Source organism: Heteronotia binoei, chromosome 12, assembly GCF_032191835.1.
Source record: "Heteronotia binoei isolate CCM8104 ecotype False Entrance Well chromosome 12, APGP_CSIRO_Hbin_v1, whole genome shotgun sequence".
Classification (NCBI taxonomy): Eukaryota; Metazoa; Chordata; class Lepidosauria; order Squamata; family Gekkonidae; genus Heteronotia; species Heteronotia binoei.
Genome location: NC_083234.1, coordinates 13,136,371 through 13,163,370, shown reverse-complemented (window position 1 = coordinate 13,163,370; position 27,000 = coordinate 13,136,371). Strand labels below are relative to the sequence as shown.

At 48.7% G+C, this 27,000-nt stretch overlaps 1 protein-coding gene across 1 annotated transcript in view; it reads right to left on the bottom strand.

Annotated features, from left to right (window-relative positions):
- The window catches only part of GRIK4 (glutamate ionotropic receptor kainate type subunit 4), a 901,771-nt gene that overhangs the window by 171,057 nt on the left and 703,714 nt on the right, over positions 1-27,000 (bottom strand). Inside the window, 1 exon segment of the mRNA XM_060251811.1 lies at positions 12,155-12,316. Within this exon segment, the coding sequence (XP_060107794.1) occupies positions 12,155-12,316 (162 nt within the window).

Genomic DNA, 27,000 nt, shown 5'->3' with positions numbered 1-27,000 from the left:
CCTTTTTCTCCAACAAAGCCCTGCGCTAAACAATGGTGATGTCAGGTGGTGTGGCCTAATAATGCAAATGAGTTCCTGCTGGGCTTTTTATACCAAAAAAGCCCTGGTAATGTCAACTGTTCTGTTTTACATGTTGTGAGCCACCCTGAGCCTGCTCCAGCAGTGAGGACGAGATATAAATCCAATAAATCTAAATCTCTCAGCCGCCGCCTCTCCAGGCTAAACATACCCAGCTCCTACAACCTTTCTTCAGTTCTAGGCTGACAGTCAATCTGCACATTATGCCGGCTCTTGTTGGAATCCTGACACAGCCTTCCTGAGTACTCACTGAGCACCCTCTTCCTCCCAGTTCTAACATTACAAATTTCCCCCCTGGTTTCAGTTCTCCGTCGCCATCGGCCGTCCTGCCCAAATCCAACCTGGGGAAAGTTTGGTGCCTTCTTCTCAACAAGCCCCCCTCCAATCTGGAAGAACCTCCGATGTTCCGTTCTGGCTCATCAGCTCCCCAGCTCATTTCAAATCTCTGCTGAAAAGAATATTTCCTACTTCTAGGGTTCTTAATTGCCGTCTCCCTCTGCCACTATTGATCTCTTAGCCTTATTTAACGCAATAAAAGCAATTTGGGCTCCGGCTCACATGGAGGGCACCAAACGCAGTCCATATGTCCACGCGAAGGCTGCTGAGAAGATCCGTGGGGCTCCCCTGTCCGCCAACCACTGTGCGATACGCTCCCCCCTTTCCTTCCTCCCAACCTGAAATCAAATCTCCTCCCCCGCTTTAGAGTTTTCTTGACATCAATCGCCCTTCTGTAAATATTGCCTAATTTGCCCATTAGCATACGTTCTTTCACTGCTGTCGACTTTCATATTTTGTTCCTCGGTGGTTGTAAACAATGTTGTGATAGCTGAAAAGCAGGGCTTTTTTTGCAGCAGGAGCTCCTTTGCATATTGGGCCACACCCCCGATGTAGCCAATCCCCCAAGAGCTTACAGGGCTCTTAATACAGGGCTTACTGTAAGCTCCAGGAGGATTGGCTATATCAGGGGGTGTGGCCTAATATGCAAAGGAGCTTCTGCTAGAATTCCTTACAGGGCTCTTCTTACAGGGCTTACTGTAAGCTCCAGGAGGATTGGCTACATCAGGGGTGTATGGCCTAATATGCAAAGGAGCTTCTGCTAGAATTCCTTACAGGGCTCTTCTTACAGGGCTTACTGTAAGCTCCAGGAGGGTTGGCTACATCAGGGGGCGTGGCCTAATATGCAAAGGAGTTCCTGCTACAAACAAAGCCCTAGCTGAGAGTGTGATGCATTTGGGGGCTTTGGGGTGGGGTGAGGTGTCTCTTGCTCGCAGTCCCCCATCCTCTCGGTCTGGTACTTCTAAGCTGAATCCAAGATATTGGCAAACGAACTGAACAGGTATCTTCCAAAAGAGCTGAAGGTACGGCTTGCCCTGATGGTTTGGTGGGTGCGTTGGGTTTTTTTTGTCCTTTGACCAGTAACTCTGGGAGAAATCTAAGCTGAAGGAACTGAGTCATGAAGCTATTCCTTGCCTGGAAATCAGTGGTGGAAAACCGCTTATCATTCTGGAAGCAACAGAACTCAAGGCCCCAGAACCCCTTGGCACCACTGACCGTTCAGGGCCTGCTTTGCAGAATGTGAAGAAGAAGAAGAAAAAGAAGACCGTAGATTTTTATCACATCCTTCTTTCTGAATCAGAGTCTCAGAGCAGCTTAAAAAAGGTAAAAGTAGTCCCCTGTGCAAGCACCAGTCGTTTCCGACTCTGGGGTGACGTTGCTTTCACAACGTTTTCACGGCAGACTTTTTTACAGGGTGGTTTGGCATTGTCTTCCCCAGTCATCTACACTTCTCCCCCAGAAAGCTGGGTACTCATTTTACTGACCTTGGAAGGATGGAAGGCTGAGTCAACTTTGAGTTGGCTACCTGAACCCAGTTTCTGCCGGGATCGAACTCAGGTCGTGAGTAGAGCTTAGGATTGCAGTACTGCAGCTTTACCACTCAGCGCCAAGGGGCTCTTACAATCTCCTTTATCCTCTTCCCCCACAACAGACACCCTGTGAGGTGGGTGGGACTCAGAGAGCTCTCACAGTAGCTGCTGTTTCAAGGACAACCTCTGCCAGAGCTATGGCTGACCCAAGGCCATTCCAGCAGCTGCAAGTGGAGGAGTGGGGAATCAAACCCGGTTCTCCCAGATAAGAGTCCGCACACTTAACCACTACACCAAACTGGCTCTCTCTATCCACTAGATAGGGGGTCCCCAACTTTTATAAAAAAAAACCTTGTAGGTACTTTTGGAATTCTGTCATAGCATGGTGGGAAGATCCACAAAATGGCTGCCGCAAGAGGCGAAACAAACGCAAAATGCCACCGCTTGCCTTCAGTCACATAGTTCAGATCCTCGTGCTGTGGCGGCAGCTGCCAACACAATATTTTTTCAATATCTGCACAGCCAACCAAATCTCCAGTAGTCAATCAGAAAGAAGCCTTGCTCATCAAAAGTCCCAGCCGGCCTTGCTCACTTCCAAAAAACCCTTGGCAGGCACCGCACTGGGTAATCCCCTGAACTAGATCTTGGGTGTTCTAGAGCAGGGGTGGCCAAACTTGCTTAACGTAAGAGCCACACAGAATAAATGTCAGATGTTTGAGAGTGCGAGACATGAACATCAGATGTTTGAGAGCCTCAAGACAAGGAAGGAAGGAAGGAAGGAAGGGAGGAAGGAAGGAAGGAAGGAAGGAAGGAAGGGAGGGAGGGAGGGAGGGAGGGAGGGAAGGAAGGAAGGAAGGAAGGAAGGAAGGAAGGAAGGAAGGAAGGAAGGAAGGAAGGAAGGAAGGAAGGAAGGAAGGAAGGAAGGAAGGGAGGGAGGAAGGAAGGAAGGGAGGGAGGGAGGGAGGGAGGGAGGGAAGAAGGGAGGGAGGAAGGAAGGGAGGGAGGGAGGAAGGAAAATAGATGGGGAGGGAAGGAGAGATGGAAAGAAAGCAACATTAACTTTAAATGCATTTTCAAAGCTGCCAGCTGGCTTGGCTTGGAGAAGTGATTTAAAGAGACAAATGCCCTCTCCAAGCCAGCCAAGGGGGTGGTGGGGGCTTCAAGAGCCACACAACAAGGGTGAAAGAGCCCCATGTGGCTCTCAAGTCACAGTTTGGCCACCCCTGTCCTAGAAGAATCAATGCATCGAATCTACAACTAGGAGGTCAAATTTGCATGATCATTGACTCAAATTTCAGATTGCGACACTCAGCAGTTCACATGTCCTGCTGCCACTCATGGCTTATTCTACTTGTCCTAGCATTAATAGAGACACCCCCCCCCCCCAATGTGATAAAAAGATAAAGGTAGTCCCCTGCGCAAGCACCAGTCGTTTCCGACTCTGGGGTGATGTTGCTTTCACAACGTTTTCACGGCAGACTTTTTTTTAGGGGTGGTTTGCCCTTGCCTTCCCCAGTCATCTACGCTTCCCCCCTCAGCAAGCTGGGGACTCCTTTGACCGACCTCGGAAGGATGGAAGGCATCCCCAATGCAATAGGTGCTTGCAAAGAACTGCGGGCATGTCCCTGGAAGGGCAGATAACGGTGTGTGTGTGTGTGTGTGTGTTTGTGTGTGTTTGAGCAGGAATGCACAGGAACCCAGTTCCAGCTGGCTTGGTGTCAGGGGGTGTGGCCTAATACGCAAATGAATCCCTGCTGGGCTTTTTCTACAAAGAATGCCTTGGCAAATGGTAAACATAAAGTAAGGTGACATATAAAATTTACACCCAAATGATAATTCACTTTGGACTATAGCACAAGTTCAGGTCCGAACTTCTGGAGAGCTCTCAAGGGCAGGATTGTTTTGGGTTTTTTTACAAGCATGTTTTTAATCACCTCTGGAACACCGTCCCGTGAATCTTTGCCCGTAAACCTGACACACAGAATTATATGCGTCTCAATCTCGTGTTACAATCAGGGTTTCTGTCAATGAAATAAACAGTTAATTACAAACATCTGCTTTAGCCTACACTCTAATTACCTAATCTAGCCATCTGCAATTTTAATGATTTTCTCTGATTTCCTTTCTTTGCAATGTGATTAATGAGAACGGTGTTGGGAGCAAATAGCTCCCCTCCTTCTCTTCACAAACATGCGCTGTCGCTTCAGAGCAAGAAAGCCCAGGGATTTCCTTGGCTTATGTGGCCTTCCTGGCAAACCCAGCTGCCGGGCATCAAGAAGTTGAAGATGATATTGGATTTATATCCCACCCTGCACTCCGAATCTCAGAGCAGCTCACAATCTCCTTTCCCTTCCTCCCCCACAACAGACACCCTGTGAGGTGGGAGGGGCTGAGAGGGCTCTCACTGCAGCAGCCCTTTCAAGGACAACCTCTGCCAGAGCTATGGCTGACCCAAGGCCGTTCCAGCAGGTGCAAGTGGAGGAGTGGGGAATCAAACTGGTTCTTCCAAATAAGAGTCCACGCACTTAACCACTACACCAAACTGGCTCTCACAAGGACAGCTCTGCCAGAGCTATGGCTGACCCAAGGCCATTCCAGCAGGTGCAAGTGGAGGAGTGGGGAAATCAAACCCGGTTCTCCCAGATAAGAGTCCGCACACATAAGCACTACACCAAACTGGCTCTCAATGCTCAGAGCTCTCTGAGAAGGTTCAGTTCCCTTGAAGGAGACAGGCAAATCCTCAGGTCTCCAGACAGACAGATCCTTCCTCAAGATATGCCTTGTTAAACCTCATTGAAAACAAGAGTCTAACACGATAAACGCAGGGAACAATGTCCCTGTGTGACTTTAATCGACAGCCCTTCTGTCATGGGTATTAAATGGTCTTCACAATGTAAAACTAGACGCACTGGATGTTGCACAAGGTATTATGTCCAGTTTCACACAACAGCCTATGAACCAGCCACTGCCAGGGGTGGAATTCTAGCAGGAGCTCCTTTGCATATTAGGCCACACCCTTTTGATGTAGTCAATCCTCCAAGAGCTTACAAGGCTCTTTTTTGTATGCTCTTGGAGGATTGACTACATCAGGGGTATGTGGCCTAATATGCAAAGGAGCTTATGCTAAAATTCCACCCTGGCCACCACATACCCAGAGGCCTTCAGGTGACTGTAATAGCAGTTTCCAAAACGGGTAGCAACAAGCACTGATTGAGAGAGAGCCTCCCTTCTAGCCACATCAAGTGCTGCCAGACACTCACATTTTGCAGCGCTTGGCTTGTAATGACAGCAAGGAACAAGATGACGCAGGGACCTTTTTTTCATTGTGTCTTTCTTATTCCTCCTTGCTATTCGCCAATGGGTAAGTGCAACCCTGGGAATGCCATCTAAATCCCACCTAAATATTGTGTCTGTATGTTTGCCTCAACAAGGCAGACAGGAACCCCATGGGTCTATTTTGTTGGCGGAATTTGAGAAACAGTCCAATTCCACACATTGTAGCTTGCTTTAAATGACCTTTACCGCAACAGGATTTGAAGAAAGATCATAACTGGCTCATAGTTACAGCTTTCTTGCAATTGATCCAGGAGTCTGAGTTGGGGTCTGGGCAACGGATGCCAGCAACCAGATGGGTCCCAGTCTGCTCATCTGCAGACTACATAGATCACTTCCCCTGGTGAAAATGGATGCTTTGGATTGTAGACTCTATGGCATTCTACCTCTCTGAGGTCCCTGTCTTCCCCCGGCTCCATTTCCAAATCTACAGGGTTTTTTTCCAAGCTGGATCAGGCAATTCTACCCTTTTCCATCTCCCGCCAGCAGCCACAGGAGACATGGCAACCCAAATCTGGGCCCATAACCTGTCGGCAGAAGTCTGTCCATTTATTTATTGGCTTTTTAGCCCTCCCTCCCCTGTACAAGAAGGCTCAGATGGCATGTAACTAACTAATCAGATGGCATGTGAAGAGCACAGACTAGTACCCTGTCCACGGGAAACAGTCAAATCTCTCGGCTTGACTTCGCGAACGAAGATTCAAGAAAGGTGCAGTAGTCCACGTCTGCTGCAGGCTCACTGGTGGCTGACAAGACCAATGCGGGACAGGCAGGTCCGGCCATGGTGGCTGCAGGGAAAAGTCTGATTTGGGGTTGGTGCTGTAGCAGTGTGATTCTTCCTCAATCTCCTTCTGTCCTCAAGACCAGCTATGTGTGCGTTCTCAAAGGAAGAGACAGCCTGGTGGATGGTGTGCCTCCATGCTTTGCGATCTGAGGCTAGGTCAGACCACTGGTGATGGTTGATGCAACAGGTACCAAGGGATTTCTTCAGGGAGTCCTTGTACCTCTTCTTTGGTGCCCCTCTTTTTCGATGGCCAGTGGAAAGTTCGCCATATGGGTTGTGGATGTGGATATGCCCTTCAGGCCTGCGCAGAGGAATTTTTAGGTGAAGTGCAATGTGCGCAGTACTGGTTCCACCCTTTCACCTTGGGGTGATCTGCCATGGCCCAGTAAGCCGGGACGCCGGCAGCAAGTCCTCCAGATGGTAGGTGTTACGTTAACGAGCTCTGTCAGCCCGGGTTTGATGTTAGAGTTTCCTTCTCTTGGCTGGCGAGGTTGGTGAGCCCAGCCTGCCCATCCGGTTATACTGCTGGACATTCGGTCGCACCATGACGTGGCAAACTCTGTGAAAAACAGGGGGGACCAGCGAGAAGGTGTTGCCACGGATGCAGTAATGTAGGAGAGGCCATTGCAGTGACCATCTGCCAGGCATAGCCAGACAGTGACCACGCAGCGTTCACTACACCGGGAAAGGAGAGGCGATGTATTGCGCATACACTTTCCCTGGGGGGGCAGGACACCTGGAGGGAGCCCACCCCCAAAAAACAGTCCCCCACCCCCCAAAAACAGTCAAATACATTACTGTTAATCAACTGGAGGAATAACAGACACAGAAACAGCAGGCAGGGGGAGGAAGGAGAGAGGCCAGTTTTGGATGGAGACCTTCGCTGCCTCAGCCATATCTCTAGCAAAACAGCTCTGTCTTGCAGGCCCTGAGGGACTGCACCAATTCCTGTTATAGAACCTGGATCTCATTCGGCAAAGTGTTCCACCAGGTCGGAGCCGGGACCGAGAAGACTCTGGTTCTGCTTAAGGGCACCCAGGCTGGGATCACCAGTAGGTCGCTATCCCTTGAGCATAAGGCTCTTCGCGGGATATACCAGGAGAGGCGGTCCCGGAGGTATTTGAGAAATAATCCAATCATGCACTTTTGAGAAATAATTCATTCTTATGCTTTAGAGTTTCTCTAAAGCTTTATGGACATATGAAGCTGCCTTATACTGAATCAGACCCTCGGTCCATCAAAGTCAGTATTGTCTACTCAGACTGGCAGCGGCTCTCCAGGGTCTCAAGCTGAGGTTTTCACACCTATTTGCCTGGACCCTTTTTTTTTTTGGAGATGCCAGGGATTGAAGCTGGGACCTTCTGCTTCCCAAGCAGATGCTCTACCACTGAGCCATTGTCCCTCCCCTTTCAATGAACTTTACTGCAATAGGATTTGCAAAAAGACCATAGTTGACTATAGGCTATTAATACAACAGAGAGGCCTTTGGAGTGCAAGCACAAGGACACACCGAGACAAAGCAGAAAGAGAAAAAACAACAAGAGGCAGGCTGAACTGCAAGAGAAAAACATTCAACAAGCCCTGAATGCTAGAGAGCATGCACCACCACTCCCCTTAAGGTGAAAGTAGACTAAATGTCTCTTTCAGCAGCATTGACATTAACTAGACTTTAACAGGCTATCCCTTCTCCACCATATTTTAGGGTTGGGGAAATGGTGGTGGTGAGGAAGAGGTTAAGCTCCTTCCTCCACAGGGCAGTCATGATCTCAACCAGGGTTCCAGGTGCCTGCTGCCTAAAGAAGAGGCGAGCTTTGGAGTTCTGTACACGGAACTTCAAGAATCCTGTCTGTTTTGGCCGCAAGCAAGCCAGTGGCAGCCTTGAGAAGGCTGGAGGAAGGCTCCCCTGTAGGTACTAGTAGCTATCAGCTCTGACAGCTGCTGCTACAATCACTTGGAGGCTTTGAGATACGTGATGCCTGCTCCACAGGCTGTGGTGGAAAACAGATCACAGAGTGGCACTGTAACACCTGCTGTGCCAATGCCAAGGAACGCAGCAGCATTTTGCGGTGATGGGCGACCCCCCCTCCACCTTCCTATTTCATGTCTATGCTTGAAAATTTCAGCTAGGGAGGACGAGATCCTCCCACCCTCTCCTCAAATGGGATTCCCTGACTCTACTCCTGGGGTTTCCCTCTGATCGTCCTCTTAGAATTTCACAGGGTAAAGACAAGACGGTTTCTCCTCGTTTTTGTGGCATTTGGGGGAAACTACTAACACAAGGAATCTTTCTTTTTTAAAAAATCCAGTGATTGTGCAAGTTACACAATTTCTAGGTTTGGGAACCCTGGGGTAAGTACACCACGTGTTGCAACATCAAAACTAGCCCTTTGTGTACCGAAAGACAAAAAAGATAAGAGTTCTTTGCACACATAAGGCTAATCTCGAAGGGTTTCTTTTTCTGTGTTGTAATACTTGTTCCATGATCCTCATGTCTTGGAAACTTCTTCACCCAAAGGGTGATTAACCTGTGGAATTGACTGCCACAGGAGATGGCAGCGGCTACAAGCATAGATGGCTTCAAGAGGGGAATGGATAAGCATATGCAGCAGAGGTCCATCAGTGGCTATTAGCCACAACGTATTGTTGGACCTCTCTGTCTGGGGCAAGTGATGCTCTGTATTCTTGGTGCTTGGATGGGACACAGTGGGAGGGCTAGTGTCCTGGCCCCACTGATGGACTTCCTGATGGCACTTGGGTTTTTTGGCTACCGTGTGACACAGAGTGTTGGACTGGATGGGCCATTGGCCTGATCCAACATGGCTTCTCATCCAGATTGAGAACAACAGAGGGAGGGCTTCTAGTGTCCTGGCCCTATTGAAGGACTGCCTAATGGCACCTGGTTTTTTTGGCCACTGTGTGACACAGAGTGTTGGACTGGATGGGCTGTTGGCCTGATTCAACATGGCTTCTCTTATGTAAACATGGAAGTGTGCATCCATGGGATTTTTCAAAAACTCAGTATTTGTTGTTTGTACACAAGCTAGCATGTGTACAAATGCCCCTGTATCATTTTCCAAAGTGCTGGAGGAAGGAATTTAAAGCAGAGGAGCAGTGGGAAAGGGAGCAAATTTTTTTCCCTACAAGACATTTTTCTTCTGAGAATCACCCGTCCCAGATGTTTTCTCCTCATGTGGTGTTCCAGTTGTACGTCTGAAGGCAGTTACTAATTGGGAACCCTATGTGGAGAGAATGGCTTGAGGACTGACTTCTGGAGGGGAAAGAGCCGGCAAGGAATAAGTTAAGCACCTTCACCCCAACTTCTGAATTATTTCCTTCCAAAGTTGCTCAGCTTCTTAAAAAATGGCATCAGGATGCTGCTACCGACATGTGCTGCTGGCATGTAAGAAGCTGCGTTCCTTCTGAATCTCTCCAAAAAGATGCTCATAAAGGACTCTGCATTAATCCCAATGGGGTCTTGCACAGGAAAGATCCTCAGAAGAGGAGAATACGATGCCAGAAAAGCTAGAGGGGAGCAATCAGACCTTTGTTCCTGTTTCCTTGGACTTATTAGCGAGCTGGATTTATAAAGCAGCTGTCAACCAAGGCTCTTGGCAGAGGAGAGGTTGCATGAGGGATACAGCAAGACTGGGCAGCAGCAAATGACCTGCAGGATCGCCCTGGATGGAAAGAGCAGACGGATGGTGACAGAGAGAGGGTGGCAGCTCAGCCGGAGCACACAGCGTAAGCCGGCGGCAGCAGCTTGGCATAAGCTGTGGCATCAGCAAGATGTCAAGCATCCTTGGTATTTTAAGGACAGAGGAATCGTGACACAAGCAACGATCCTAATTTGTCCGCTTCTGGCCACCCTGACCTTTTATGTGAGCCGGAGTGACAGAGCAGGGCTTGTACCTGTTGCTTATTTATGCATTAACATTTAGAGTTCTGTCGGGGAGCGAGCGCAAGCCAAGGAACATCGTTTGCGGTCAAGTTGTACAGCCCTGCACCCCAGAACACCGTGTTCTAGGGAAGAAGCGCTCCTTACCCTCCGCAGTACACAGATGTGCTCATGAAGGAACAGAGAAGGCTTTCCTCAAGTGCCATTAACAAGCTATTTAAGAGGCAGGAGTAGAAATACTTCAGACTGCAGAATGTCCCTTCTTACAATCGAAACTGAACTAATTCAATAAACAAGCAATGAAGGGAACCCAAGGTTCGATCTAGATCAGCGGCCCCCAAACTTTTCAGTAGGTTGACCCACAAGTCAAATTTATAGTAACCTATATAGGACTGGCCCACTTTTTTGGCGGGGGGGGGGGGAGCCCTAGGCAAATGATGACTTTAGCACCCATCTGGTTCAGCATCCATTTTTTACAGTGTTTCTGTAGAAATCAACAAACATCACGCAAAGAGTGTGGATGACCCCACAAAGAACCCCAAGCAAGTGGCATTCTCACAGACACAACCTTTCCATTTGGAGATCATCAGGGCTTTTTTTGTAGCAGGAACTCCTTTGCATACTAAGCCACACCCTCCTGATGTAGCCAATTCTCCTGGACCTTACGGTAGACTTTGTACTAGGACCCCTGTAAGCTCTTGGAGGATTGGCTACATTAGAGGGGTGTGGCCTAATATACAAAGGAGTTCCTACTACAAATAAAGCCCCAGAGGTCATACTCTGGAGTTTGACCACCTTCTCCTTCTCCATGTCTCCGTCTAATCCCTTCTAAGGTTCTCACCCACTCTAGTGACCACATCCAGGACAAGTTTTACTTGATCAACACATGTATGAAGTGAAGTAAAAAATACCAACTAACGTCTGACATGGAAGAGAGTGAGCTTTTTCCCACACAGCTTACCGCGGAGCGAAGTCCCTCCTCACCGCGCAGCGTCTGCTCGGATTTCCCACCAACTGCTCCGCAGAAGCAGGAAGATCCGCGGCTTTTGCGTTGCTAACGTAAACTGGGTTTTAGCGATTTACATTTGCGACGCAAAAGGCCCGGCACTTCCTGCTTCCGCGGGGCAGTTGGTGGGAAATCCGAGCAGACGCTGCGTGGTGAGGAGGGACTTCGCTCTGCGGTAAGCTGTGTGGGAAAAAGCTTACTGTTTCCAGGGTCAGATCTTGGTTTCCAAGATATAGAAAAGAGCAATGGGAAGGATGGGGGGCCGCCATTACAGAGGGCTGGCCTGGGACCCACTTGCAGAGGTTTCGTGACCTGCTCTGTGATTCTCTTTTCAAAGCACTGGCTTTTGCAACTTCAGTTAGGAAGCTGTTAATGGCTTAGGGGATAAGTTCTCCAGATCTACAGGCAAAGTTTTAAAAACAACAACAACACACTACTCAGTTCAACTAACAGTTACTGCAATACATGCTCATGTCAAATATATCATTCAGGAATGCAGTATAGAAATCTGGTAGACCAGGGATCCCCAACCTTTCAGAACCTTTGGAATTCTGGTATTGGAGTGATGGGCACAGCTGTAAAAATGGCTGCCACAAATGACTGCCACATGAAGCAGAGTCAACCACTAAATGAGTGCTGCAGCTTCCCTTCAGCCACACGTGAAGATCCTTGTGCTGTGGGGGCAGCTGTGGCCAAAGCAACAGTTTCAAAAAAATCTGCACAGCCAATCAGATCTCCACTGGCCAATCAGAAGCCCTCCTGGGCAAAAGTCCCACCTGACCCAGCCCACTTTGGGAAAAAACAGGACTTTTTTGTAGCAGGAACTCATTTGCATATTAGGCCACACAACCCTGATGTAGCCAGTCCTCCAAGAGCTTACAGGGCTTTTCTTACAGGGCCTACTGTAAGCACGTGGAGGATTGGTTACATCAAGGGGGTGTAGCCTAATATGCAAAGGAGTTCCTGCTAAAAAAAAAAAAGCCCTGGTAAAAACACTTGGCAGGCACCAGGAAAGGGGTCAGCAGGTACCCTGACACCCACAGGCACCATGTTGGGGACTCCTGATGCAGACTTTATCCAGAAAGGGTTATAATATTCTAGATACTTTAACAATTGCCATTCTAGTCCCCTCATTGACTTTCCTCCCTTTAACTATAGAACAGCATAAAGACCGGAGGAGTGTTTCTACTTACTGCAGGCCCGGTAAATGGAATGTGGTCACAGTTCTCTTGCCATGACTGGTTGAGGCTCTGTGCAAACTCTTGGAAGAAAGCATGGGACTGGTTGAAAATGGAAAATCCTAAGATGTTCACCCGGTCATCTAGAAGGCTGTCCAGTCGCTGGAGGGAAAACTCCTAAAGGAAGCCAAGAAAGGAGAATGAGAAGGGGTGGAAGGAGCTGTGTGCTCTTCAACAGCTCTTAGTTGGGGATGAAGAGAGCAGATCGAGGGAACCACAAGACCTGGCAGTACACAGAGCACAAGAGGCTTCCAAACCTTATTTCAGTTCACCCCAAACACCTTTTGAACTATAAGAAGTTTCCGACAGTTCCTAAAACAAAGGAAGAAGCAGGGGTCATTTTGAAGAAAAAGAGGTGACGGTGCTCATTAGCACAACTTGTTTGTATATGCCACACACCCGACATCACCGTAAGGTGGATTAAGTTGTATCAGCTCAGCATCTACCTTAAAATGCTTCTTGAATTAGAATTGTCAGAATAAAACCTGACTCCCATCACACTTTTAAAATTACTTTCTCTTATGTGGCCACAGTGGTGTGATGATGTCCATCTGTCTGTTTTATATGTTTTGGTTATTTTCCCCATTTTTGTGTGGGGGGGAAAATAGTAAAAAGTTCGTCAAATTTACAATAAAATTTACAGGTTCCAGAGCTCTGCTCCTTTGAGCTCCTGCCCATAATGAGGCCTGGGGAAAAGCAACACATGTCCTTGGAGACGGCCACCACCACAGTCCCACAAGCGAATGGACACTCTTCTGTGTATCCATCAACCTTTCCTCAAATGGCGGTTAGCGGCTCTTGGATCAGGACCTTCCCAATTAGGGAAGGCAGGGCTTTTTGGGTAGAAAAAACCCAGCAGGAACTCATTTGCATATTAGGCCACACCCTTGATGTTACTATGGTTTCCCACAGGGTTTTTTAAAAGGAAAAAGCCCTGCAAGAACCTATTTGCATATTAAGCCCCACCCCCTGACACCAAGCCAGCCGGAACTGCGTTCCTGTGCATTCCTGCTCAAAAGAAGTCCTGAGGGAAGGTAATTCTTATTGGTTAATGTAACTCTGCATGCAAGAGGATCTGAAGGGAAAGGGTTGAGGGAATTCTCTGCTTGAGTACACTTGGCAAGACCCCCACCCCTTGTGGTTAGAATCCCCACTCTGCCACAAACACTTGCTGGGTTAGGCCAATGTCCTACTCTCAGCCGAACTTACCTCACAGAGTTTTTGTGAGGATAATAATGGAGGTGAGTAGACAGATGTAAGCCGCTTTGGGCCTCTGGTGGGGAAGACAGGGTGTAAATAAGGACAGGAAACAAATAAAATTATTAGCTAAAAGGAAAATAAACAAAGAAAAACTAAAAACAAAAAAGTTTTGCATAAGTCACCGATTATTGTACAGAGAAGCTCCCTCGATTGTGGTCTAGGGTTACCATGCCTCCGGTGGGGGCGGGGCATCCCCCACTTTCACAGGCTCCAGCCCGCTGGAGGGTAACTGGCTATCAGGCGGAAATTACCCCCACCCCCTAAACACCTAGAAGTGATATAGGCACATCAGTGACATGAGGGGGCGACGCTCTGATTTTTGGGCAAAACTCTATGGTTTAAGGGCAATTTTACCATCGAGTTTTGCCCCAAGACAAAAGTGTTGCCCCCGATGTCACTGCTGTGCCTTCTTCACTTCCAGGTAATGTATCCATGTTGCGCAATATCCTCACCCACTCCCAGAATGCTCCCTCAATCACACCCTCCCCCTGGTGTGACAATGGAACCTGGCAACCCTAACCTAGGGCTGCCAAGCTTCCGGTCCGGGCAGTGGTTCTCCTGCCCTGGAGGTTCCCAACCCGCTAGCCCACACTCCCCCGATGCCATTGGCACAATGATGTCACCCATGAGTGATGTCATCACGCTGGCAACATCGTGCGCTGGCTTCTCTAGGCGTTTCCGAGAAAACTCTATGGTTTTCCCGGACGCTCTAGCAATTTGGGAGGGAGAATTCTATGGTACAACGAGTACCATAGAGGCTGTGGGGGGGGGGGGGGACTTGGCAACCCTACCCTAACCTGGCCAGACAAGCTCAAGGATCGCACAGCTTCCCCCCCCCTCCCCGAGGCATCTTTGGGCTCACCTTACAAGCCACAGCTTTGGGGGCATCCACTTAGGTGTGTCTGAGTTGCGATTAACTTCCCCGACCAACAACACTATCACTGCACACGTGGAATCTCCCTTTACGCAATGAGCCAATTTAGTATGTACAGAGGCAGCCTTTTGCTGAACGAAGGCCTTGTTCTGGTGAGTTCGGTTTCATCCAGTCTGGCAGCGTCTTTGCAGGGTTTCAGACAGATAAAGGTATCTCCCAGGGACTTCAGCTCCTCTTAATGAAGATGCCAGGGATTAAGCCTGGGGCCGTTCCTTCCTGTGCCAGCTTGTTAGGACAATGGCATTTGACTCGTCCCCCATTTATCACTGAGGTAAGTAAATTCATATTCTGAATGGGGTAATTATGATTTTTGACAGGATCTCTAGACAAAAAAAAAAGAATAGCTAATATTTGGCTGCTGGAGCTACAGCTCTTTTAAGGGCTCAGCCAAAGCAGGGCAAGTATGACTTCTCCAGCCCAGGCAGCTCTGAGGAGAACAAGATGAGACATAGGATTAAGTGGTAGTTTGGACACAATCGCATTATCATTAGGGGGACGCAAAAATTGCCTGTGTGCTATTGATTCTGGTTGAATGATATTATCCTCCCCTCTTCCTGACAGGCGATCCGTTTTCCCAGAGTGCGCTGTCAACCTGGAGTACGAGGGCAGGTGGCGAAGGAGAGCCGGGGCCTGAGGAGGTTTCTGCATGCAGATACCATGGCAACACTTGTGCCGAGCGGTGCCACAAGGCTGGCCTGCCCTCCTTTCCACTTCGGGCTGCCAACCTCCAGGTGGAGCCTGGAGTTCTCCCAGAATTGCAACTGATTTCCAGACTACAGAGAGAAGTTTCCCTGGAGAAAATGGCAGCTTCAGAGAACAGTTTGGATTCGGGTTGCCAAGTCCAATTCAAGAAATATCTGGGGACTTTGGGAGTGGAGCCAGGAGACTTTGGGGGTGGAGCTAGGATACATTAGGGGTGGAGCCAAGATCAAGGGTGTGACAAGCATAATTTAACTCCAAAGGGAGTTCTGGCCATCACATTTAAAGGGATGGCACACCTTTTCAATGCCTTCCTTCCATAGGAAATAATGAAGGATAGGGGCACCTTCTTTTGGGGCTCATAGAATTGGACTCCCTGGTCCAATCTTTTTGAAACTTGGGGGGTATTTTGGGGAGAGGCACTAGATGCTATACTGAAAATTTGGTGTCTCTGCCCCAAAACACAGCCCCCCCAGAGCCACAGATACCCATGGATCAATTCTTCATGATTTTCTATGGGAATAAATCTCCATAGGGAATAATAGAGTTCCCAGCAGACATATCCCTCCCCTTCCCCCGCTTTCTGATGACCCTGAAGCGGGGGGAGGGCCTCCAAACCGGGAGATCCCCTGCCCCTACCTGGGGATTGGCAACCCTAGTTTGGATTGTGGTTGACAGGGCTTTTTTTTTTTTTTGCAGCACATGGATTTTTGCAGCAGGGTTTTTTCCCCCACACGTAGCCAATCCTCCTGGGGCGTTTTCACACTGACCTTAATCAGCAGCGACGCCCCTCTTCACCGCGCAGGATCAGCGTGGATTTCGCACTAATTGCCGCGGAGCACCCGGAAGAGCCGGAAAGTCCCACAGCTTTTGCGGCGCATAATGGAAACTGGTTTTTGGCGGTTTCCATTTGTGCCGCAAAAGCCGCGGGACTTTCCGGCTCTTCCGGGTGCTCCGCGGCAATTAGTGCGAAATCCACGCCGATCCTGCGCGGTGAAGTGGGGCGTCGCTTCTGATTAAGGTCAGTGCGAAAACGCCCCTGGAGTTTACAGTAGGCCCTGTACTAAGAGTCCTGTAAGCTCTTGGAGGACTGGCTACATCAGGGGTGTGTGGCCTAATATGCAAAGGAGTTCCTGCTACAAAAAAGGCCTGATGATTGGCAACCATGGGCTGCAAAATTCCTGGAGATTTGTGTGAGGAGGGGGTGGAGCCTGAGGAGGACAGGGTTTGGGGAGAGATACAGGAGGGGTACAATGCCACACAGTCTACCGTCTGAAGGAAACTGATCTCTGTAGGCTGGAATTAATCATCATTCTGGGAGAACTCCATGCCCCATCTGGGGGTGGCAACCCTAGGCTGACCCATGCATGGGGAAGAAGAAGATATTGGATTTATATCCCGCTCTATACTCTGAATCTGAGAGAGTGTGGCTCGCAATCTCCTTTACCTCCCCCCTCCAACAGACTCCCTGTGAGGTAGGTGGGGCTGAGAGAGCTCTTACAGCAGCTGCCCTTTCAAGGACAACTCCTACGAGAGCTATGGCTGACCCAAGGCCATCCCAGCAGCTGCAACTGGAGGAGTAGGGATTCAAACCCGGTTCTCCCAGATAAGAGTCAAGCGCGCTTAACCACTACACCAAACTGGCTCTCTTTGTGGCATTCTGTGTGGCATTCTTCCTGCCCACTCTCAGCTTCCTGCCACCCTGCTACAAGTCCTGAGTCCTCTCTAGCACTCCAACCTGGAAGCAGAGGGGGCGGGGTTGCTCCCCTGTTTTCCTCTTGTGCTGAGTCTGTGCCTGATGGAAATATACACACAGTTGTTTGCCCAAACTTGCTGTAAACCCAACCAAGCTTTTGTGCTGGTTTGAAAGAACTTCTGGAGACCTATGGGTGATGATATGTAAGTGAATCCATGTGTTACCAAATGGTGTTCCTGCCTGGCTCATTGGAGCCTGAAGGACTGAGTTCGGGGACTTGGGAACAATGGGCAGGAGGATCCAAATCGCAAGTGCCCGGCTCCAATCACAACCCCCCTGCTGGTTTGAATGTGCTAGCATGGGAACCCAGTGTTGTCTATAGTTGGCCCAGCGGGCCCCGTTCACCGGTTGAGTTAGTGCAGCCACCCACCATGCTGTACTCATTAAAGAGCCTGTTATCGCTACCACCTCACCTCTTCAATGCCTAAGAACCCACTATGTTATAGGTCCCTTTGTGAAGGATAAGCAGCCCCGTGGTGCAGAGTGGTAAAGCAGCAGTACTGCAGTACTGTGATCTGAACTCTCTCCTCACGACCTGAGTTCTATCCCAGCCGAAGCTGGTTCAGGTAGCCGGCTGGAGGTTGACTCAGCCTTCCATCCTTCTGAGGTCGGTCAAATGAGTCTCCAGCTTGCTGGGGTGGGGTGGGGAGTGTAAAAGACTGGGGAAGGCAATGGCCAACCACCCCATAAAAAGTCTGCTGTGAAAACGTTGTGAAAGCAACGTCACCTCAGAGTCGGAAACGACTGGTGCTTGCACAGGGGACCTTTCCTTTCCTTGTAAAGGAGAATGAGATTGCGTCTTGACTGACTTTGTAATATTTTGATAAATCCCAAGCCTGCAGAAACCTTCGTATGAAACAGGAAGTTGAAGTTAACAAACCTGTCGCAACTTTTTTTTTCTGGGATTTGAAGATGATTTTCTACTGTGACGTTGTCTATGAAGCTTTTTATATTATGTCTATTGATCCATAGGCACACCTGTTAGATTAAATTTCTTCTATCGTTTGCTAATGGCACTTAGTGATTTTTGATCACAGTAGCCTGTTCAGGTCATGGATGACTTAACCTCCAGACAGGGCCTGGAGATTTCCTGGAATAAGAACTGATCTCCAGACAACAGAGATCTGCTTTGGAAGATGCACTAATGCCAAGTTCAAACACTTGGAAATATCTGAGGGTTGGATTTAGGGACGTGGGGGACCTTGGTAGGAAATAATGTCATAGAGCTCACTTTCCAAAGCTGCCGTTTCCTCCAGAAAATGTGGAATACATGTTTTAAAGAGGCAAACAAACAAGAGATCTGTGCAGTCTGGAGACAGTCATAATTCCAGGAGATCTCTAGCCCCCACCCAGAGGTTGACAACCCTAGAGTGAATTATGTGGCATTATACCCCGCTGAGGTCCCTCCAGCCCCCAAACCCTGATCTCCCCAGGTGCCAAGCCTCAAATCTCCAGGAATTCCCCAACCCGGCGTTGGCAACCTTTGTCAGCACTGCCTCCTGCATCACCAGCAGTCAGAACCATGCCAAGTCCCTCCGGAGTACTTCCCTCTCCATTGCACCACCCAGGGCTTTTTTTGTAGCAGGAACTCCTTTGCATACGTGGTCACACACCCCTGATGGAACCAATCTTCCTGGAGCTTTCAGTAGGCCCTGTACGAAAAGCCCTGTAAGCTCTTGGAGCGTTGGCTACATCAGGGGTATATGGCCTAATATGCAAAGGAGCTCCTGCTAGAATTCCACCTGTTATGTCTTGAAATATTAGCTAAGGTACCGGCATGGCGAGTGCTACAGAGGAGACCAGGGGAAACCCATGGGTCCCCGGATGTAGTTTGCCAGATGACCCGCCCATCAAGTTCTGTGGCAGGAAGTTTAACTGGCCAGGATTGGACTGGTCAGACTGGGGGGCAGTTCCGGGAAATGTATATAAGCGGGGCCCGGCCCGCGTGCTCTCTCTCTTGTAATGTACCACTGAATAAAGCACGTTGCCTTCAACCCGTCTCGCAACTCAGTACATTACACCACCCCTGGGCCACACACCCCTGATGTAGTCAATCTTCCTGGAGCTTATAATAGACCCTGTAAGAAGAACCCTGTAAGCTCTTGGAGGATTGGCTACATCAGGGGTGTGTGGCCTAATATGCAAAGAAGCTCCTGCTAGAATTCCACCCCTGGGCCACACACCCCTGAAGTAGTCAATCCTCCTGGAGCTTTCAGTTAGGGTTGCCAATCCCCAGGTGGGGGCAGGGGATCCCCCGGTCTGGAGACCCTCCCCTCGCTTCAGGGTCGTCAGAAAGAGGGGGGAGGGGAGGGAAATGTCTGCTGGGAACTCTGTTATTCCCTATGGAGATTTATTCCCATAGACAATCATGGAGAATTGATCTGCAGGTATCTGCGGCTCTGGGGTGTGTGTGTGTGTTTTGGGGTAGAGGCACCAAATTTTCAGTATAGCATCTAGTGCCTCTCCTTAAAATACCCCCCAAGTTTCAAAAAGATTGGACCAGGGGGTCCAATTCTATGAGCCCCAAAAGAAGGTGCCCCTATCCTTCATTATTTCCTATGGAAGGAAGGCATTGAAAAGGTGTGCTGTCCCTTTAAATGTGATGGCCAGAACTCCCTTTGGAGTTCAATTCTGCTTGTCACACCCTTGATCTTGGCTCCACCCCTAATGTCTCCTGGCTCCACCCCCAAAGCCTCCTGGCTTCGTCCCCAAAGTCCCCAGATATTTCTTGAATTGGACTTGGCAACCCTACTTTCAGTAGGCCCTGGAAGAAGAGCCTTGTAAGCTCTTGGAGCATTGACTACATCAGGGGTGTGTGGCCTAATATGCAAATGAGCTCCTGGTACAAAAAAAGCCCTGGTGCCACCCCAAGTGACACGTTGGGGAGCTTGGCTGGAAAACCAGACCTGGCCTCAAGAAGAACCAGGTCACCCATTTCTGGAACTGCAAAGCCAGCCTTGAGATCCCTGACTTCCCCAGCTTGCACTTTAAGCAGGCAGTAAGTATGTGGATTAAATAATAACACCACTTGGTGAGGAGACGGCAGTGCTATTTCCAAAGTGCTAGGCTGGCGTTATTAAATAATAGAATAGAGAGATGTTCCCTGGGAGACAGCATGCGAGAAGCACAGCGGGGCAAAGTCGCTCTTTGCCAATCGCGGTTATCAGCAGGGGGCCTGCCCTACACACTCCGTTTCTTTACAGCCTCAGGAAAAACTCCTGCCAGTGACCTAAACCTTTGCCTCGCAGAAAGGGTCCTTCCCAATCAAGGCAGTGCGGGAATGCCTCTGCAAGACAGACCGAGACCAGTTTGCTGCTGGGAAGGAACCGCTCACAGCCACTCATGACTCAGCGCCTTACAGGAGGCGTCGACGATGCTCTTTAATGTACAAACGCACCACGTCTCTGCTCATTTGCTCAGAGCAAATATGTCGGAATGCTTGCAGGGTGGGTAACGGTGGTCAGATTCTGAATGGCACTGGATTCTCCTTGGTGAGAGATGGCATTACAGGATGCTGCACAGAGAACGTCACTGCTTTGGAAGCTAATGGGGTCTCAAACTCATTTGTTATGAGGGCCGGATCGGACATAAATGAGACCTTGTTGGGCCGGGCCATGTCGGATCAGGCTGTACGTGTTCCTATTTAAGATTGGGTAGCAGAAATGGAAACTTTATAAAGGAGACAGACAAACGTAATTAAAGATTTTTTTTTACAAAAATCTTATAATAAAACATGCTTAAAACATTAGCACTCGGTCTTAAAAGTGCTTTCTTTGTATTTCTGCCGTGGTAGCCGGGCAACTGGGCAAAGAAAGCTCTGGCTCTTTCCTTCCTTTCCAGGGGACTAGGACAGGGAAGAGCCTCAGCCAATAGAAGGAAGAGAGGCTTGGCTCAATAGCTCTATTGTGTGATTGAGAGAGCCTGGCAAAGCAAGCTCTGCCTCCCCTCCCTTTCTCCCCAAAGGAGGAGCCTCAGCCAATGGAGAAAATAGAAGCTTTGCTCTGGAACTCCTGTGTGATTGAGCAAGCCTGGCAAAGCAAGCTGTGATGCAGAAGGAAGCAAGAGAGAGGGAGAAGGAAGCAGAAGACAACCAGTTGCTCAAGAGACTGATAGGAGCCCTCTGAGGGCCTGATTCGGCTCCCGGCTGCATGTTTGACACCCCTGATTTAGATGGTAACTTATTTTGTTTGGTTTCAAGTGTGTGTGTGTGTGTGTGAATAGCTAGAAAGGTGTCTCCATTCAGTGGTTTGGTTCAATGAATAATGTTGGCTGCCAATCTCCAGGTGGGGTCTGGAGATCTCCCAGGATTACAACTAATCTTTAGATGACATTACCCTGGAGATAATGGCTGCTTTGGAGGGTGGATTCTATGGGCATCATACCTGGTGGAGATCCTTCCCCTTCCCAAAGCATGTCCTCTCCAGGCTCCACCTCCAGATCGCTAGGAATTTCCCAACTTAGAGTTGGCAACTCTTTCACATGTGTTGTGTGGCTCCTGAAACCCTCACCGTCCCATCGGTTGTCTTGGAGAAGGCATTTCTCTCTTGAAATCTTTTCTGTTTAAATCTTTTCTCCAAGCCAAGCCAGCCAATGGCTTGAAGAATGCATTTAAAGTTAAAGTTGCTTTCTTCTCCCTCCACCTATTTTCCTTCCTTCCTTCCTTCCTTCCTTCCTTCCTTCCTTCCTTCCTTCCTTCCTTCCTTCCTTCCTTCCTTCCTTCCTTCCTTCCTTCCTTCCTTCCTTCCTCCCTCCCTCCCTCCCTCATTTCCTTCCTGCCTTTCTTCCTTCTTCCCTCATTTCTTTCTTTCTTTCCTGCCTTTCCTTCCTCCCTTCCTCATTTCCTTCCTTCCTTCCCTTCCTCCCTCATTTCTTCCCTTCCTCCCTCCCTCATTTCCTTCCTTCCTGCTTTTCTCCCTCCCTCATTTTCCTTCCTTCCTTCCTTCCTTCCTTCCTTCCTTCCTTCCTTCCTTCCTTCCTTCCTTCCTTCCTTCCTTCCTTCCTTCCTTCCTTCCTTCCTTCCTCCTTCCCTTCCCTTTCCTTTCTGCCTTCCTCCCTCCCTCCCTCATTTCCTTCCTTCCTGCCTGCCTGCCCTTGAACATCTGATGTTCATGTGTTGTGGCTCTCCAACATCTGAGGTTTATTCTGTGCGGCTCTTCTGTTAAGCAACATTGGCCACACCTGCCCTCGCCCAATGAAAAGCAGAAGCAGCGATGCCAACAACTCCTTGGGAGAATCTCTCTGCCCTGCCAAGCGCAGCCGGCTATACAGCCGCAGTTGGCCTCCGCTAATTACTTCTCTCGGAATGACAAGAAAGGCCAAGTTGCTATTGTTAGGCTACCTGCATTAGCAAGCCAGCCCTTTTCATCCCCATCGATTCGACTGGCAAAGAGCCCTCCCTCCCACCCCTCTCTGGGTCACAGAATCTCTCTTCTCCTTCACTAGATCCTTATCGTAGTTTTAATAACCCAGATCGCTTGCAAAGCCAAAAGGCATTAGGGCAGCTCTCTGAGAGAGGAAGAGAAAGGATGCCAGGGTTTTGCTCATTTTAATTTCTTGAGAGGCCCCGTCCTTCTCTCTCTCTCCCCACCCCAACACACACATGCACACATTTGTATCTTCTATTTATTACTGCAAGAGCTTTATTGGATTTCCAGACCTGCTGCTGATTAACGACCTCCCCAGCTGCCCCCCAAATGCAGCTGAGATGCTGTTAGAGGAGAGTGCACCTTTAAGACCAACAAAGTTTTATTCAGAACGTAGGCTTTCGTGGGCTCCAAGCACACTTCATCAGACGAGGAATCAGGTACATCGAGCAGAGCTACATATAGCTGGTAGGCAGCGGTTTAGAATGCAAAACGGTGCACATTTAAGATCCAATGACAGAATAGTAAAATTAACAAATTGAGCAAACCTTTGATCTGGGCAGCAGGAACATACAAAAGCGATAAAACAGTAATGTGTCAAAATGTGAGAATGTCTGTCAATCACTCTATTATATATCATATTCCTCAGATTTTGACACATTACCGTTTTATAGCTTTCACATGCTTCTGCTACCCAGATCAAAGGTTTGCTCAATTTGTTAATTTTACTGTTCTGTCATTGGATCTTAAATGTGCACCGTTTTGCATTCTAAACTGCTGCCTACCAGCTATATATAGTCCTGCTCACTGTACCTGATTCCTCGTCTGATGAAATGTGCTTGGAGCACACGAAAGCTTGCATTCTGAATAATTGTGTATCAGTATAATTATTTGTATTGACATACTCAAAATAGGGATATTGGCTGTATATCATTACATATGCTTTACCCATTTTCACTATATTTTATTGTATTCCTTTTTCCTATGGCAAACTAGAATGATGTTTACATGTTAAAAAATAAATTAGGTGGACAAGAACATCACTATCCAATGTATTTCTCTTTTAGCTGTATTGACACGCTCAAACAGGGACTTTGGTTGCTTATCCCATTACATATATTGAACCCATCTCCCATTGTCATTGACAGACAATCTCACATTTTGACATACTACTGTTTCCTTGCTTTCGCATGCTCATGCTACTCAGACCAAAGGTTTGCTCAATTTGTTAATTTTACTATTCTGTCATTGTACCCTTTTACATTCTAAACCACTGCCTACCAGATAATTTCACTTCACTGTCATTTGTTCTTGAATCTGTACCATGTTGCCTTCTGGGCCACTGCCTACCAGCTATGTATGGCTCTGCTCAGCTATGTATGGCTTTGCTCATTGTGCTGGATTCCGCGTCTGATGAAGTGTGCTTAAAAGCACATGACAGCTGACGTTCTGAATAAAAATGGGTTGGTCTTAAAGATGACACTTGACTCCTACTTTGTTCACCTGCTTCAGACCATTCTGTACCATGTTGCCTTCTGGGCCACTGCCTACCATCTATGTACGGCTCTGCTCACTGTGCTGGATTCCTTGTCTGATGAAGCGTGCTTAAGAGCACACGAAAGCTGACGTTCTGAATAAAACTTGGTTGGTCTTAAAGGTGAGACTTGACTCCTGCTTTGTTCAACTGCTTCAGACCATTCTGTACCATGTTGCCTTCTAGGCCATTGCCTACCAGCTATGTATGGCTCTGCTCAGCTATGTATGGCTTTGCTCACTGTGCTGGATTCCTCGTCTGATCTCTCTCTCTCGGCTTGACTTCGTGAACGAAGATTTAAGAAGGGTGCAGTAGTCCACGTCTGCTGCAGGCTTGCTGGTGGCTGACAAGACCAATGCGGGACAGGCAGATCCGGCCACAGTGGCTGCAGGGAAAAGTCTGATTTGGGGTTGGTGCTGTAGCAGTGCGATTCTTCCTCAATCTCCTTTTGTCCTCAAGACCAGCTATGCGTGCGTTCTCAAAGGAAGAGACAGCCTGGTGGATGGTGTGCCTCCATGCTTTGCGATCTGAGGCTAGGTCAGACCACTGGTGATGGTTGATGCGACAGGTGCCAAGAGATTTCTTCAAGGAGTCCTTGTACCTCTTCTTTGGTGCCCCTCTATTTCGATGGCCGGTGGAAAGTTCGCCATACAGAGCAATCTTGGGAAGGCGGTGGTTTTCCATCCTAGAAATATGCCCTGCCCAGCGCAGCTGTGTCTTCAACAGCAGTGCTTCGATGCCTCGTCTGATGAAGTGTGCTTAAGAGCACACGAAAGCTGACGTTCTGAATAAAACTTGGCTGGTCTTAAAGGTGCCACTTGACTCCTACTTTGTTCAACTGCTTCAGATCAACACGGCTGCCCACTTGGATCTGTTATAGGAGAGCTTCAAGATCTGATGAGGGAACGGATCCAAAACCAGAGAAAGCAAGGTTGGCATGTTGGAAAACAAGCAGCCGCCTTATGCGACTAAGCCCTCCAAGCTCACAGAGCTTTTCTCCTGCCATCTGCATCGGTATTTTTCATTTTGAGAGAGAGAGAACAGACAGGCTGGGAGAGGATCAACGACGGCTCAGGCTCGGAATCCCCTATTCTGTCTACACCTCCAGCAAAATCCCCTTTATTCGCAATTAGGCGAAGAAGAATTTTCGAGTGAGCCGAGCGCTGTTCTCTGTGGCTGCGACCGCTCTGCCTCCTAGCCTCCTCCAGACACCCAAGGAAGAGCTTCAGCTTCTGGTCCTGGCTTCACTGTTGAAGCAGCACTGGCTTGGCTCAGGCTTAGCCGGCGATTCGCCCGTCCCAAAACTACCTCGCCGCAACATTAAGGACGACTTCACAGTGCTGTTAGGAGGATGGGAGGAGATCTGTGAATGCTTGAAATGCGCTGTGTAAATTTTAAGGCAGGGGTCCCCAAGCTTTTGGATGCCGCAGGCACCGTTGTTATTCGAACACAGAGCGGAGGACGCAACCACAAAATGGCTACTGTGGAAGGCGGAGCCAATCACAAAATGGTCACCATGGGAGACAGAGCCACAAACACAAACACATACATAGAAAGCCCAAGTTCAGGAGATATGAGAAGCAACACTCCCTCTAAGCTGTGGGATCTTGTGAGCAAAAATTCTACTCTGTGAGCCACTGGCATTAAAGCTGTGAGCTGCTGCCTACATTAGGTTGCTCTCGGACCATTTTTCTTGAGCCAAGACAAAAATATGTAAGCTGGAGGCTAAAAGAGTGTGAGCTAGCTCATACTAGCTCAGCTTAAAGGGAACACCGATGAAGAGTGATTTAAAAACAACAACAACACTGGGATAGAGGAATGTGAGAGAGAGGAAAAACATCATTGTGAGGGCAAGGTTATTTTAGTCTACATAGCCAATCAGAACTTCAGTGGCCAATCAGATGCCCTGCTGAGTCGGGAGCTCCAATTGGCTTCACACACTTTGCAAGAAACACTTGTGCTGATGTCTGCAATCCTAATCCTACCCCATTGCTCATTGGAGGTCCTGTCCTCAAGACCGGATTTACATGTTTTTTGAGGAAAGGAAAGGAAAGATCCCCTGTGCAAGCACCAGTTGTTTCCGACTCTGGGGTGACGTTGCTTTCACAACGTTTTCATGGCAGACTTTTTACGGGGTGGTTTACTGTTGCCTTCCCCAGTCATCTACACTTCCCCCCCAGCAAGCCTGGTACTCATTTTACCAACCTCGGAAGGATGGAAGGCTGAGTCAACCTTGGGCCGGCTACCTGAAGCCAGCTTTCGCCGGGATCGAACTCAGGTCGCTTTACCACTCTGCGCCACGGGGCCTCTGTTTTTTGAGGAGGGGGGGGGGAATTAAAAAATTAAAATTAAAAAATGATGCCCCCTTATGGGCCGATTCTATCTTATGGGCCCATAGAACAGAATGGACTCCATACCCAATTTGGCGCCCCCCTTCCGTCGGCACCTGGAGCAATTTGGCACCCCCCTTCCATGGGCGTCTGCCTCACACCCTAGATCCGACCCTGCCCATCCTATTGACTGTATTGATTTATCTAGAGTAATCTGCCTGACATCTCAGTGAGGACGGCAAACCATAAATACATACATGCATGCAGGGCTTTTTTGGTAGCAGGAACTCCTTTGCGTACTAGGCTGCACACCCCTGATGGAGCCAGTCCTCCGAGAGGTTACAGGGCTCTTCTTACAGGGCCTACTGTAAGCTCCAGTAGGATTGGCTACATCAGAGGTGTGTGGCCTAATATGCAAAGGAGTTCCTGCTATCTAAAAAGGCCCATACACTTTGTTTCTGGTTTCAAAGGAAAGTGCTGCTGACTCCCTCTAATGCCCTTCATTGCCCGGTCCCTCATCTTTAGCGAATGATGTGCTCCCAGGTAGTGGCTGGGCTCTTCAGACAGCCTTCTCTGTTTGGCAATAGTCAGGTCATGGGCTTTTCTGTGGCAGGATCAAACTCTTGAAATGATTTACCAGAATAGGCACGACGGGCACAGGGATGCCAGCCTCCAGGTGGGACTGGGGATTCCCCCAGAAGAAAGGTTAAGATGCTTGGGGCTCTTTAGCTTGGAGAAACGTCGACTGTGGGGTGACATGATAGAGGTTTACAAGATAATGCATGGGATGGAGAAAGTAGAGAAAGAAGTTCTTTTCTCCCTTTCTCACAATACAAGAACTCATGGGCATTCAATGAAATTGCTGAGCAGTCGGGTTAGAATAGATAAAAGGAGGTACTTCTTCACCCAAAGGGTGATTAACATG